Source organism: Osmerus mordax, chromosome 13 (assembly GCF_038355195.1).
Source record: "Osmerus mordax isolate fOsmMor3 chromosome 13, fOsmMor3.pri, whole genome shotgun sequence".
In the NCBI taxonomy this organism is placed as follows: Eukaryota; Metazoa; Chordata; class Actinopteri; order Osmeriformes; family Osmeridae; genus Osmerus; species Osmerus mordax.
In genome coordinates, this window is record NC_090062.1 from 16,474,112 (window position 1) to 16,488,638 (window position 14,527).

The 14,527-nt window shown below is 44.2% G+C and overlaps 1 protein-coding gene across 1 annotated transcript in view; it reads left to right on the forward strand.

Annotated features, from left to right (window-relative positions):
• Positions 1 to 3,512: 3,512 nt before the first annotated feature.
• Positions 3,513 to 14,527, forward strand: part of cep89 (centrosomal protein 89) — an 84,989-nt gene continuing 73,974 nt past the window's right edge. The window contains exons 1-9 of the mRNA XM_067248936.1: positions 3,513 to 3,654; positions 4,144 to 4,250; positions 4,769 to 4,930; positions 5,170 to 5,374; positions 7,572 to 7,638; positions 8,278 to 8,312; positions 11,350 to 11,404; positions 12,125 to 12,229; positions 14,196 to 14,411. Coding sequence (XP_067105037.1) covers positions 3,610 to 3,654; positions 4,144 to 4,250; positions 4,769 to 4,930; positions 5,170 to 5,374; positions 7,572 to 7,638; positions 8,278 to 8,312; positions 11,350 to 11,404; positions 12,125 to 12,229; positions 14,196 to 14,411 — 997 coding nt within the window. The 5' untranslated portion in view covers positions 3,513 to 3,609. The remainder of the gene's footprint in view (positions 3,655 to 4,143; positions 4,251 to 4,768; positions 4,931 to 5,169; positions 5,375 to 7,571; positions 7,639 to 8,277; positions 8,313 to 11,349; positions 11,405 to 12,124; positions 12,230 to 14,195; positions 14,412 to 14,527) is intronic.

Genomic DNA, 14,527 nt, shown 5'->3' on the forward strand with positions numbered 1-14,527 from the left:
GTAAGCTGCTAAAACATGTTTTGTATTTTGTGTAATTTATGTGTTTAAAACAATTGTCAATAAGAAATATTTTTGGGGGTGGTTTGCCAGGTGAACAGAAAACAGAACATTTGAATGTGAGCTGTTTGCCCGTCTGGTGGGGGGGAGAGGGAGGAAGATTTGCCATAAACCAAAACTCTGTGCCATCAAAAATCACATGTACCTTATTTTACTAGATGCGTTACGATGAGGAATCTTGAAACCACCCACTGGTCAGTGACCTCTGGCCCCACAGACCTGCCCAGTTGACAGGCATTGGTTAGAAAAGCAGGAACTTAAGAAACCTGACTTTGATTTCTTTGAATGTTTCTGTGTTACTGCTTTTATGAAGGACATGTTATATACAGAAGGGAAGGTAATGTTTTATCCATGTTTGTTTTTGATGTGCCAGGTTAATAATATCACCATGTGTGGATTTAGAGAAGTTCACAATACCAGCATTTTTTCTTTACTCACCCATAACTGGATTTATGTATTTCACAATTTATTTTCCAGCACTTTGCCGTGTTGGTCTATTTCATTATCTACAAAGTAGATTATTATACACGTTTGATAATCAAATTATTTATATAATAAAATAAAAGGAAAATAAAATGTTACGTGTACATTAAGCTTTTGAACTAGTTTCAGGATGGTGATGTTGTGTGATCTGTATATTGGTAGAAAAACCTACTGTTGCAAAATAGTCTTTTGGCTTTGGTGGACTTGCTCTACTTCTGAAATAATGTATATGATATATAATGTATATGGTACTCGTATGTCTATCTATGGTATTTTTAAATGTCTCAGAACGTTTTACTGATCATCTTTCAGGAAACCTACTGGCTATTCTACAGTGAAGCAGCGTATTGTTCGGTTCATATCTTACCTTGGTCTTAAGATGTGATACGGTTATTAAAACCCATTTGTAGTCTGTCAATCTCTTTACTGAGATTGATACATTGCGAAAAAGTATAGAGGCCTTTCTGCATTTCTTGCAAAGTTGTTGATTTAACTTGTTCTACTCATATACCTGTGTATAATATGTAGTTTAAAGTTCCATTACCATGAAGGAAAATTAATCTAATGAGCACAGTGAACGTTCGTATTCGTCGATGTGATTAAGTCTTCGCATTAAGTATTAACCTTGTTGCTGTCTTTTAGGAGCTGTGCACCTGCGCAGTCCTCAATGTTGTACAGTACATACACGTAGTTGCACAAGTCAATCCTAATATTTGTTATTTGTACATTTTATGTCCACTATCACCTGTGGTTTATGGTTTAGCCTATGACTTCCACGAGATGAAGGACTCCTGCTTCCCTTGGTACTTACTGCACAATACCTGTGTTGACAAGGCTTGCTATCGATCGGCTTTTGTCGTTTTCTGACTGACGTCTGTGTAAAGTTGAATCTCAATAAAATACGTGGGATAAACTTATAGCGTCCTTTTTTACCCTTCCGAAAAATTCACCTCAATTTAACCTGATGTAGGCTACATTAACGTGCCCGGGCTCGAACACGCCACCTCTGACTGCCAAGCACCAGCTACGCCAAAGAAAAGCTAGCTATTCGTTTACTCTGGTGGCCTGTTACATACCAGAGGAGTGAGTTTCACCGATTTACACCGGTTACATATAACGTTGTCACTTTATGAAGCGCTGATCATTCATCTTGGCAACCTTAAATACATAGTCTACACAGTGTTTAGTTGGCCCCAACTGATCGTTTCGACTCTTGCCGCCATGGAAACTTTCTGTCGTTAGAAACGGGATGGATGTATTCTTCGGTGTGTCGGCCTGGAAACGGCATGAGGATGATTAGGACCGTTGTGAACACAGACTGCTCTAACAGAACTTCCTGCAACGAATCTATCAGATCTTCCCTATATTTAGTTAACAACAACAATATGGAGGATGTCTGCCCCTCACAGGGAGATGGAAATCGTGTTACTTCAACACCTATAGGCAGAGATGTGAAGTAACAAAGTAGGCTACAAATACTTAGGTACTTAAATAGATTTTTCTGTTATCAGTAGCCTATCGTCTACTTAACTTCGCTCTTTATTTTTCTAACAACTTTCACTTCTTACATTTTGTACCAAAATACCTGTACTTTCTCACATTTGCAAGCCAGGCTCCTTACAGTACTTAAGTTTTAATCTGTATTTGGTGACATCTCTCTTCTGTCCTCTCCTTCCTCTGTGTATGAAATCGAAAGTTTTGAAATAAAGGTAGGCCGAGAGGGAGTTAGCGATGTCGACATGACTGCGAACCTGATCACCCATGGCACTTGATAAATATGAGGGAGATGTTCTAAATTGTCGATGTCAAAAAGGATTCCTGGCGTCTATAGTGTATTTGTGTATTATATGATGTGAGGTCCAGTTACCAGCGAGACACTAAAACAGGTAGCCTAGTAGTATTTTTTACTTAAGTATGCGTCAAAGCCCATACTTCTGTACTTAAGTAGACCTACAAGTTTACTGATTACACTTTTTAACTCATCAGTAGGCTACTTCAACTTTTAAGTATTTTTAAACATGAGTAGGCCTACTTCTGCTTGAGTGAAGGATGTGTGTACTTTTGCCATCTCTGCATAAAGAGATCTACTAACAGACAGCTTAGTTTACTGTAGGCACTCAGCCGGAGTGAAGGTGAAATCAAGGATGAAATATTAATCGTGCCATGTGACATGCGAGGCCGTTTACATTACATTTACATTTAGTCATTTAGCAGACGCTCTTATCCAGAGCGACTTACAGTAAGTACAGGGACATTCCCCCGAGGCAAGTAGGGTGAAGTGCCTTGCCCAAGGACACAACGTCATTTGCCGGGGAATCGAACCAGCAACCTACCAGCAAAGTTCTCTTCATTTAATCAAAAGTAACATAACACATTTCCATGTTTTCTCCTTCGGAGAACTCGTTCTGTTGTATAACATGAATGAGAATGCAGGGCATAGCCTGTGGAGACTTAATGGATTTTAAATTGCTCACAGATTTCACTTTCTCATGTTGTGGGCTGGGTGGTTTGAATGGGTTATTAAAAATACTGGTTTATCCGAGCCAGTAGTGATGTCAGAGTGGTTAGCGTGCGTGTGTGCGCGCGTGCCTTATTGATTGGCAAGCACTAAAGTGAATGGGTACTCAAATGGTCTGTGTTACAAAATCTGGTAAAAATCTAGGCTACATCATCAATTGTAGATCAAAGCCACGGTATTATAGGGCCACCTGCTGGATAAGTAATCCACGTGCGATGATGCGATTGATTCAAAAAGATTTAAACCAATGGCGTTGCTAAGAGGATTGAAGCGAAGCAGTGAGTGGCTACTCCGTTTACTGTAAGCCAATCAAGCATTATGTTGTAGCTGAGTGGTTTTACAGCACTAAGCGTCTAGATACAACAGGTAGCTAGCCAGCAGTACTGGTGTAGCTACTTGACGAATTGCAATGAGACATTAAAATATTGCCAAAGAATTCCTTATGTCACTTGTCTTGGCCTTAGCTATCGTTAGCTACCTTGTTATCCAAAGTGCGTAAACGACGTTACTTGAAGCAAAGCCAAACCGAACAAAACTTCTCGATAAAACTCATGATGTCAAAATTTAGTTTCAGGAGAAGCGAGAAGAACGAATTTGTAAGTCAAACTTTGACGTCTGGAGTGTGTGATAATAACTAAGATACAGTGCTAGTTAGATCAGTAGTAAGTTAAACGAGAGTAAATAAATTGCATGGCTAGTTATTTCTGAATGTTAGCTAGCCATATCTAACGTTAGCTAACTGTAGAGCTAGCTTGCTACTGTGTAGGTTTTGTCGAAAATGTCCTGAACGAAAACCATAAGCTGCTCTGATAGCATATAGTTCCATACTTCAAAGCAATGATGGCTGTATATACACGATGACTAAGTCCAGTGATAAAGGGAGCTTGCATCTCCATTTCAATCATTACGCGCTAAGAATATTTTGCAACATTAAAAATGCATACGGTAAATTACCTCATTAGATAACTGTTTAACATCCATACCACCCAACACACTAACCCCTTTCCTCTCGACAGCATGGCATCATCCGCGTGTCTGTCTCCGTGTTGTCGTTTCCCTAACCGCTTTTCCTATGGTCTATGTAGAAGCACATAGCTCATGGTTTGATCCCTGCCGCCACCATTGCCCCCAGACCTGCTGTTCCCCGTACCCCTCCCCCACGCAGTCCATGCCCCTCTCCAGACAGAGACAGGTACCTATGTGTGACACCTTTTTCTCTTCTCCTTTTTGTCTGTCATTATCATTCTTTCCCATAATCTCTCCATCCCAGATGACTTTCCAAACAAGTAAGTTGTCACTGAATAGACAAATTCCGACTTGATCTGTAAAAAAAAACTAAAAAGTGTGCTCATCGACTTCTCAGTTTAATTGCAACTCATCATGTCTGCTCTGATTTGAGGACACTTGTATACCCAGAGCGAATGTGTAATGTAGGCTTATCTTCTGTCTGCCTCGTCTGTATTTAGCTTAATCCTGAATTGGTTCCCCTTACATTTACATTTAGTCATTTAGCAGACACTTTTATCCAGAGCGACTTACAGTAAGTACAGGGACATTCCCCCCGAGGCAAGTAGGATGAAATGCCTTGCCCAAGGACACGTCATTTGGTTGGCATAGCCGGGAATCGAACTAGCAACCTTCTGATTACTAGCCCGATTCCCTCACCACTCAGCCATCTGACTCCCTTGTCCCCTTTCAACATGTTAACAGATCAGCCTTGGCAGCAGCCATCTTGTCTTCCTCGCTGACCGGGCGGACGGTGGCCATCCCTCCCACGCGATCCTTTTCTAGATCCCTCTCCGAGAGCGACTGTTCTCACTTGGAAAACGACAATATTTTCCAACCTCCCGCCAGCACTGCTCTCTACACCGAGTAAGTTGTTAGCACAGTCGCTCTGATGTGTTCAAAAGAACCGTTAATCAGCACCACTTCCCATCCTAAGCTACGGCATTACAAATGCCAATAGTAGTTAGTTATCCGAAATCTCTGGCTACACTGCCAAAGTGTTCAGCTGAGTTTGGCACCTAATGGCCAGTGCTGACTAAATATGAGTGATGTCTTCCTTCAAGGCGGTTGATCTGTGATCTGTTGCTAATGCCTTTCCATTTCAGAGACAGATGGAGAGAGTCTTTGGCTGACAGGCCTCGTTTGCCCTCTCCTGGATGCTCTGATGAAGACTATGACGAAGACGAGGAAGAAGAGGTCCTAGGGAGAGAGGGGCTGTCAGAGGACGATCATGTCTACCAGTCTCTAGACAGGCAGGGGAGGAGTCGAAGCAGAACCACGGACGACGTTTATGCGAAGCCTTTGAAACAGGTGGGAAATATCAGATAATATTTTGATCAAGGTAAAAAAAAAAAAAAAAATTCTAGTTGTAGCTTAAGTCTTTCTATGTGTTATGTATTTCAATATTATTTCTGTATTTCTTTTTGGCAATTTGTCATGTGTTTTATACTTGCCGTAATAGGTAGTAGACTTGTCTTGTACAATGTCAACGCACGTCCTTCTGAATTTCTGTCACAACCATATGGATCCTTAAGGTGGAGCTGTTCAGTTACATTTGCTCCTCTGATTTTGGGTTGATTACAGCAGTGCCTGTTGAACCAAGGAAGCTTGCGTATTTGAACTGAGGTTATCACTATGGAAACACCACATTTGCCACGAAACGTATCGCACACAAATGTTGATATAGACAACATTATCATACTCAAGGGAAATATAAATTGGTGTTGTCTTTCTTCATTCTACTTGACTGAATGAAGATAGAACGAGTGAAGCCCTATAGATCTTCAACTCCTACAACATATGCCACAGTAACAGCTGTCTCTGTTAAGTGATGAGGATCGCTTTGGTACATCAGAATGGATGGCCCCCTCCAGGATATGACACTAAAATGAGTTAGAACTGATGAGATGAACCCCCCACCCCTCCCCACTCGACAACAATTAGCCTGGCACGTCTGTGGACCATACGCCAAACACCATCTGCTGTTTGTTTTCTTTGTCTAACCGCTAGGTAGATATGTGAAGCTAGTCTTCGAAACATATTCCACTCTTTGTTACAGCCTCGTTTTGTGAGACAGGTGTAGTTTCATCCTCGCCACCAACGTTCGGTTTAACTACCCTCGTAGACCTGCCATTTTAACGGTTGTTTTATAATGTAGGGAGCTCTCTTAGATGGATGTGATCGTTTGGAATCCGGCTATCTGCAGACTTTGCACTTCCCCTCTACTGTGTGGCCCATGCAAGATGCAGGAGTGATCTCTGCTCTGCGGGACACAACATGGTGGATTACTTTGAACTGTAATGCGATGAAATATGCATTGTTATCGAGCCACTTCATTAGGCTTGTGTTTGGGTTCCTTCCCCGCATAAACGTTTGATTGGATGGTAGCTGAATTCAGCTGTACTCACAATTTTTTCGTGCTTTTTTTATTTAAAGGCCTGAAATTGAGTATGGATTATAAACGAGGATCTGGGTGCAATTAACTCTGGAGGACTATAACTTTATCAACCATTAGAGCGAGTTGCTTCAGCTTAAGAACCAAGCACTTGTCATTAGCATGACATATGGATAGCAGGAGATCACCTTAATCTTCTAGATCTGGGTGTGTCATAATGCTTTAGGCTCGAGCACGGAGATGCTTCTAGATCTGTGTGTGTCATAATGCTTCAGGCTCTAGCACTGAGATGCTTCTAGATCTGGGTGTCATAATGCTTCAGGCCCTAGCACTGAGATGCTTCTAGATCTGTGTGTGTCATAATGCTTCAGGCTCTAGCACTGAGATGCTTCTAGATCTGTGTGTGTCATAATGCTTCAGGCTCTAGCACTGAGATGGTTCTAGATCTGTGTGTGTCATAATGCTTCAGGCTCTAGCACCGAGATGCTTCTAGATTTGTGTGTGTCATAATGCTTCAGGCTCTAGCACCGAGATGCTTCTAGACCTGTGTGTGTCATAATGCTTCAGGCTCTAGCACCAAGATGGTTCTAGATCTGTGTGTGTCATAATGCTTCAGGCTCTAGCACTGAGATGGTTCTAGATCTGTGTGTGTCATAATGCTTCAGGCTCTAGCACTGAGATGGTTCTAGATCTGTGTGTGTCATAATGCTTCAGGCTCTAGCACTGAGATGGTTCTAGATCTGTGTGTGTCATAATGCTTCAGGCTCTAGCACTGAGATGGTTCTAGATCTGTGTGTGTCATAATGCTTCAGGCTCTAGCACTGAGATGCTTCATGGTGGCCCATGTGAAGGTAGTTTGCAAGATGGAGTTTTGGAAGATGGTGTCTTAAGTGTGATGTTTCTCATGATTAAACCAGGACACACTGACATGCCTCCCCGAGGGACACCCTATGAAAGTCCTGAATTAAAGATATTCTTTAAAAAGACATGAACCTGGCAGAGAGATGCATGCAAGAGGTCACGTCAGACTTTCAAACAAGGAAAAGTGTGTTTCTGTGTGTGCCTGGGTTGCTGTGTATGCGTACCAAGACCATCTTTCTCCTGGTTCCGCAGGGTTTCCAGTCGGAGGGAGTCGAGGAGACGGATGACTCTCTCGGCATAGTGTCCCCTCTCCCCCGAGGTGAGTCTCTCCAGCCCCGGACATACCCTCTCTGACTTCCTGTCCCACTAAACACACCGTGTTCCACAGTCCTGCAACGTTACCTCTCACATTAGATCACACTGGTAGCTATGAATGATTCTATTAGGCTTTAGTGACTGATCCGTATGCATTGTACATCAAGGTTTAGTTGAGTGAATGCTTTTCCCACAACAAATTTTTTGTGTCACACGAAACAGTCCTGCAATGTTAAATCTCAGATTAGATCGCGACGGCAGCTGTGAGTATTATATTAGGCTGTAATGACTGATCAATATGCATAGTACTGTAAGGATTAGTTGAATGACGTGTTTGTGTCTACATGGAGTAATGGAGAGCGTCCAGCGTGACGCATGAGTGTGTGGTGAGATGTTTGAACAGTTACCTTTACTGATTAGCTGTCATGTCAAAGGATAATAAAAACGATCCTTAATGTGCGTCACACTTCGTTATGATGTTGGAATCTAATTAAACAAATTAGTTGTTCTTCTGTTGTATCATCAAAGTTGTAGGACTCCTTGAGTTCACTTTGATGAGGGCAGCTGCCAAATAACCCTGCACTGCGTAGGGTAAAATTGACTCGCTTAATGACCGCAATTAATATCAAACACTTTATTCCAGAGGAAATTGAGGTCCAAAAGGGGGCATTCAGAACGGTAAGACACTTTCTTTTTTCTCTCCCCTCTTTTTCCTCCTGCTTGTAATTTTACCCTCAGCTATGCCATTCTTTTGATTAATTAGGTTAATTTTGATCCCACAGCTAAATGGTAGGTTGTTGCTTCCTAGTTCTTGAGTTGATTTCATGGTCAGTCAGTCCGTTTGCCTCAGGGTGGACTGACCTTGATTTTTTGAGCCAAACCCCCCCCGACTAATAATGTGTTTCCCCATGAGACATTGAAGGACAACAGTTTAAGAGAGATTGAGTGGGAGGGGAGGGTGTTTTGTTACCTGCACCTGTGCATTGCCCTTCAGTTTCTCACACACACACAAACACTGCTGTGGTGGAGGGGTCAGGAGGTTTTTTAATAGGCCTGTCATGTTTGCTACTAGTCTGATAATTGAGGCTGAAATGAATGTGTGTGACTACACTGCCTCTGCTGGGCCTTCCAATCACACCTCTCCATGACTCCCCCGTGCCCACGGGCACCAGACGACCAGCAGGGAGACTTGGAGAGCTGTGCTCCCATCAGACTGCTGCCTGAGCCATGAGCCCAGTCACTCCCTCCCTCCTTAACTCTCACTACTCCCTCCTTAACTCTCACTCCCTCCCTCCCTTAACTCTCACTACTCCCTCCTTAACTCTCACTCCCTCCCTCCCTTAACTCTCACTACTCCCTCCCTTAACTCTCACTCCCTCCCTCCCTTAACTCTCACTACTCCCTCCCTTAACTCTCACTCCCTCCCTCCCTTAACTCTCACTACTCCCTCCTTAACTCTCACTCCCTCCCTCCCTTAACTCTCACTACTCCCTCCCTTAACTCTCACTCCCTCCCTCCCTCCCTTAACTCTCACTACTCCCTCCTTAACTCTCACTCCCTCCCTCCCTTAACTCTCACTACTCCCTCCCTTAACTCTCACTACTCCCTCCCTTAACTCTCACTACTCCCTCCCTCCCTTAACTCTCACTACTCCCTCCCTTAACTCTCACTACTCCCTCCCTCCCTTAACTCTCACTACTCCCTCCCTTAACTCTCACTACTCCCTCCCTCCCTTAACTCTCACTACTCCCTCCCTCCTTAACTCTCACTACTCCCTCCTTAACTCTCACTACTCCCTCCCTTAACTCTCACTACTCCCTCCCTTAACTCTCACTACTCCCTCCCTCCCTTAACTCTCACTACTCACTCCTTAACTCTCACTATTCCCTCCCTCCCTTAACTCTCACTACTCCCTCCCTCCCTTAACTCTCACTACTCCCTCCCTCCCTTAACTCTCACTACTCCCTCCCTCCTTAACTCTCACTACTCCCTCCCTCCTTAACTCTCACTACTCCCTCCCTTAACTCTCACTACTCCCTCCTTAACTCTCACTACTCCCTCCCTTAACTCTCACTATTCCCTCCCTCCCTTAACTCTCACTACTCCCTCCCTCCCTTAACTCTCACTACTCCTTCCCTCCCCGAACTCTCACTACTCCCCGCTCTCTCTCTCACTTATCTCTCTCTCAACTCTCACTTCTCTCTCTCTCTCACTTATCTCTCTCTCAACTCTCACTTATCTCTCTCTCTCTCTCTCTTAAAATCTCAATTATACCCTCCATTTCTCTAACTCGCCATTACTTTCTCTCTTTGTCAATGTCATCTACCCATCTAACTTTCTCCTCAATAACTCACAATTTCTCTCTCTCAATAACTCACTACTTCTCTCTCTCAATAACTCACTATTCCTCTCTCAATAACTCACTATTCCTCTCTCAATAACGCACTATTCCTCTCTTTAACTCACTATTCTTCTCTAAATAACTCACTATTCCTTTCTCAATAACTCACTATTCCTCTCTCTCAATAACTCACTAATTCTCTCTCTCAATAACTCACTATTCCTCTCTCAATAACCCACTATTCCTCTCTCTCAATAACTCACTATTCCTTTCTCAATAACTCACTATTCCTTTCTCAATAACTCACTATTCCTCTCTCTCAATAACTCACTATTCCTCTAACTCTCACTATTCACATTCCCTTTCTCTCTGTCTCTTTACCCTCCCCACCCCTTACTCTCTCTCACATTCTCTCTCTCTCTCACACACACACACACACACACACACACACACACACACACACACACACACACACACCAGCAGGTGGCCTCTCTCAGCCAGAGAGGATCCCTCTGTGGAGCAATGCTGCCAGTGCAGACAAGCCCCATCCACCCTCGTGGCTCCAGATTAGAGTGCCTTCCCCACCAGGATAACCCGGCTCATCTGCCTGCAGTCACCCCAAACTGAAACTGAAAGCCTTTGTTGTCATTGTGTAGCTCTCAACAATTAAATTAAGAGTGCTACTCCAGTTGCGGCATCATACAAAGAAGTTGATCTCTTAGGACGGGGAATAGCTCAGTGGGTAAAGCATTTCACTATACAATCTATAGTACAGACCGAGAAGTCGCAGGTTCACCCCCCCCTCCCAATTGTTTTATATAACCATTATGGCACAGTGACAGCAATATAGCTACATTAGTTTAATTGTTATTTTGGTACAGTCAGAAAATCAATAGCATTCATTCACTTTCTATGTCTGCAACCGTGAATAAGAAAATCGATCCGTAACCGGCTGTGTACAGAATGGAATCATGTGTAAAAAAATAAATCGTAATGGCAGCATGGAGCTGCTGATGACCCAGTCCAACGTTTTTCCGGGGATGTTTTTCCATTTTTGCCAAGTCATTACCGTTTGATGCTGATACCGGTGGACACCACTGGGCCAGGGCTCGGATTTACCATCTTCCCCTTTCCGTCTCACGGTAGTTGATAATCTCACACTCATTGCGATGCTAAATGTCTCGGCCGCTATCACCACAGTGACAGGCTTTCCTACTTATCTCCCACACCCCCCTTCCAAGTGTGCATAACAGCTGAGAACTAGCAGAGAGGGGGTGCAGTTAAAAAAAAAAAAAATACTTCAGTATTTTTAATGACTCATTCTTTTGTTTTTCCATTCCCTCTCTCATTCTCCCCTTTCTGCAACTCATTAAGCCTTCGCCTAAACCGGAGCGGAGGCCTTCATCTAACAGGGCCATGCCTTCCCCGGGTAAGAACTCCCAGTTTCCCGGTCAGGAAGATATCACTCCTTGTGGATGCTCCTTGTGGATTAACCAAATGTCAGATTTACAATCTAAACGAGCATGTCTCCGTGCTCGCTAGCTAAAACTAACGCATTCCATTTCAAGGATTAATTGAATCTTTTTGGTCCACCTCATAAAGACACTTTCCCGCCGTTTGAGTGTTCCTCTGCTCTGTGTTACTAATTGACCGTGGCCTCTGTTGTTCAGAGGGGAAATGAGTGAGGCTAGCGATGAAAGGAATTTTAATGAATATAACTGGAATGCGGGGAATTGCCATCGCGTCTCTTGAGATGCCCTTGTCCTTGCTTTTAGCTTGTTAACTCTGCTCTGGACTATCCTAGAGGGGTACTTTAAAAGTTCTCTGAATCGTCTTACATAAAGCCACAGCAACTGTCAAATATCATTAAAGGGAGTGACACTCTCAGTGACGTAACCCACAACGAAAGTTTACCTGGGTTAGGGTTAAGAGACAGTAAAAAAGGCAATCTTTGATAGTAAACCTTATTAGACTATAACAGTTAATGGCATTTTGTATACTGTTAAGCCAACATTTGGTTTGCCTGTGACTGGAATTGAAGTTATGAGTCCAGATATCTTCACAGCCCTGCAAAGATAGATATTTCAACGTCACAATAAAACAATTCGATATTATTTGAATTATCTTGACTCGTCTTCTTTTATCCCAGATTTTACGGACGACACAAGCGCTCGGTCTCCCAAAGAGAACCAGGGTTCATCGACAAAGAAGTCCCAGAAGAAGAGTACAGATAGCAGGACAGGTGGAAGTTCAGGTTAGTACAGTAGATCAGAGCTGCATGCATCATGCTGTGTGCTGTGTTGGGCCGTGTTGTGCTGTTGCTACGCGCTGCTCAGTTAGCGTTCTGTTCTACTGCCAATGTTTCTTCTTTCTTCTTCGCGGCATCTTAACCACAGCTTACATCCGCTTGCAACTTCTCCATTAGATGTAGGAGGCGAGGAAATGGAGATGAGTACAAAATATTTGGACGCGGGCCCTTACTTCATCCTCATTCATGCTAGAGAGAGTTTGCTTTTGGTTAACTTGTGGATTCGTCTTTGCTAGTCTGGGGATATGTGCTATAAATGCGAATTTTATGAGATTGTTGACATTTCACGTAGGTTTTGGCCACCATGCATACTAATTGAATTCATGCAAAGGACTATCATCATGTTAAAATGACTAAATGTTAAACCAGTCCTAGTTACTGGGATGGAGCAACGGCAGGCTAATTGCAATTTCTTGGCTTAAACACTGCTCAAGAGTCAATACTATCACCTTGGGCAACACTAACATGCAGCTATGCTATTATGCAAACACAACCAGGCTCTGCTTGGAGAAATCTGTATGCAGCTACAGAAATCCATCCAGTGAGTAATCCTCTTTCTAGCGATGCTGCTTATTATGGATTTTGTATCATTTTCCCCCTTCTCAGTAAGTGAAAATGAAAGTTATTTTAATAAGCTTGTTATTTTGTTTTGTCAACACTAGCCTTTTTTGTCCTTGTTTTTAACAGTGTTTTTTTTTCCATACAAACAGTAAGTAAGTAAGTAAGACTATTTATATAGCACTTTTCATACAAGAATTGCAGCTCAAATTGCTTTACATAAAATCAACAAAATCAATAATACAAGTGTTGATCTAAAACGATTAACAAACCAAACTAGCCGCACTCTATCTGCGGTCTCTCAAATCCATGTTAGATCCGAGCTGCCACTTGCAGTTTCTAATACACAAACATGACAAGGGGGTAGACAGGACCAGACTAGAAAGTTACAGCATAACATGAGGAGAGAGGAGGAGAGAAAAAGGCAACACCCAGACAATGCTCCTAGAGGAGTACAGTGTGGGAACAGACAAAAACCTCAGCACATAAGCACAACAACATTTACAAAAACACGTGACTTGCAACGGGGAGTGGGGGGGGGGGGGGGGGGGGGTAGACAAGCAGCATCTGGACCTGCAGCCATGGTAGGCGCTGGACAAACCAAAAATGCATCAAAGACCATGAATTCCAATGTAGCTGTGTTGTGGACCAGGCATACTGATCAGAAAAACTTTGGGTGTCTAACATAAACTCTCAAACTGCTCAGCCAGCACACGAGCGATCAACACCGCTCACACTTTAGAAGTGATGATGCTTGTTTTTCGGAGGCAAAGTCACAAAGTAATGACTAGAAAATAAAACTTCTCCCAGGCTTGGTGTTCTGAGGGCTCTGAAGATATTCCCTATTTTTTGGGGGTTGATTTGGTGGTGTTGTGGTAAATCTCATACACTTCCTTTTATGGATTTTATGTTGACGTTTTCCCTTTTTCTTTCCCTTGTTTGTGTTTTCGCTCTGTCTCGTGGTGTTGTGTGTGTTGTGTTGTGTGCGTTGTGTGTGCTCCTGCCCTGTTTCCTGGTGTGTTGGCATCCTCACGGTCCTCTCTGCCACCTTCCATACATCTGACCACTACACAACCACCACCCCCCTCCCCTTTACCCTCCACCCCCCTCCCCTTTACCCTCCACCCCCCTCCCCTTTACCCACCACCCCCCTCCCCTTTACCCTCCACCCCCCTCCCCTTTACCCTCCACCCCCCTCCCCTTTACCCTCCACCCCCCCTCCCCTTTACCCTCCACCCCCCTCCCCTTTACCCTCCACCCCCCTCCCCTTTACCCTCCATCCCCCTCCCCTTTACCCTCCACCCCCCTCCCCTTTACCCTCCACTCCACCTCCCTTCCACCACCCACCCCCAAGGGCCCCGAGAGGCCTACAGGGAGGTGCTGGAAGTGCAGAGGGAGATGACGCGGGCCCTGACGGAGCAGAACCAGGGCCTGGCGGCAGAGCGCAGGGCCCTGGAGCAGCGCTGCACAGAACAGAGCCTCCAGCTGCAGAGGAGCCACGAGCGGCTGCAGCAGCTGGAGCGACAGTTGGAGCTCAGCAGGGCCTCCGCTCAGACGGGCCCCACCGCAGGTGGGGTGGGCTGGGGGATTCAGGGAGAAGGAGGGGGTGGTCCAGGGAGAAGGAGGGTGAGGTGGGCTGGGGGATCCAGGGAGAAGGAGGGGGTGGTCCAGGGAGAAGGAGAGTGA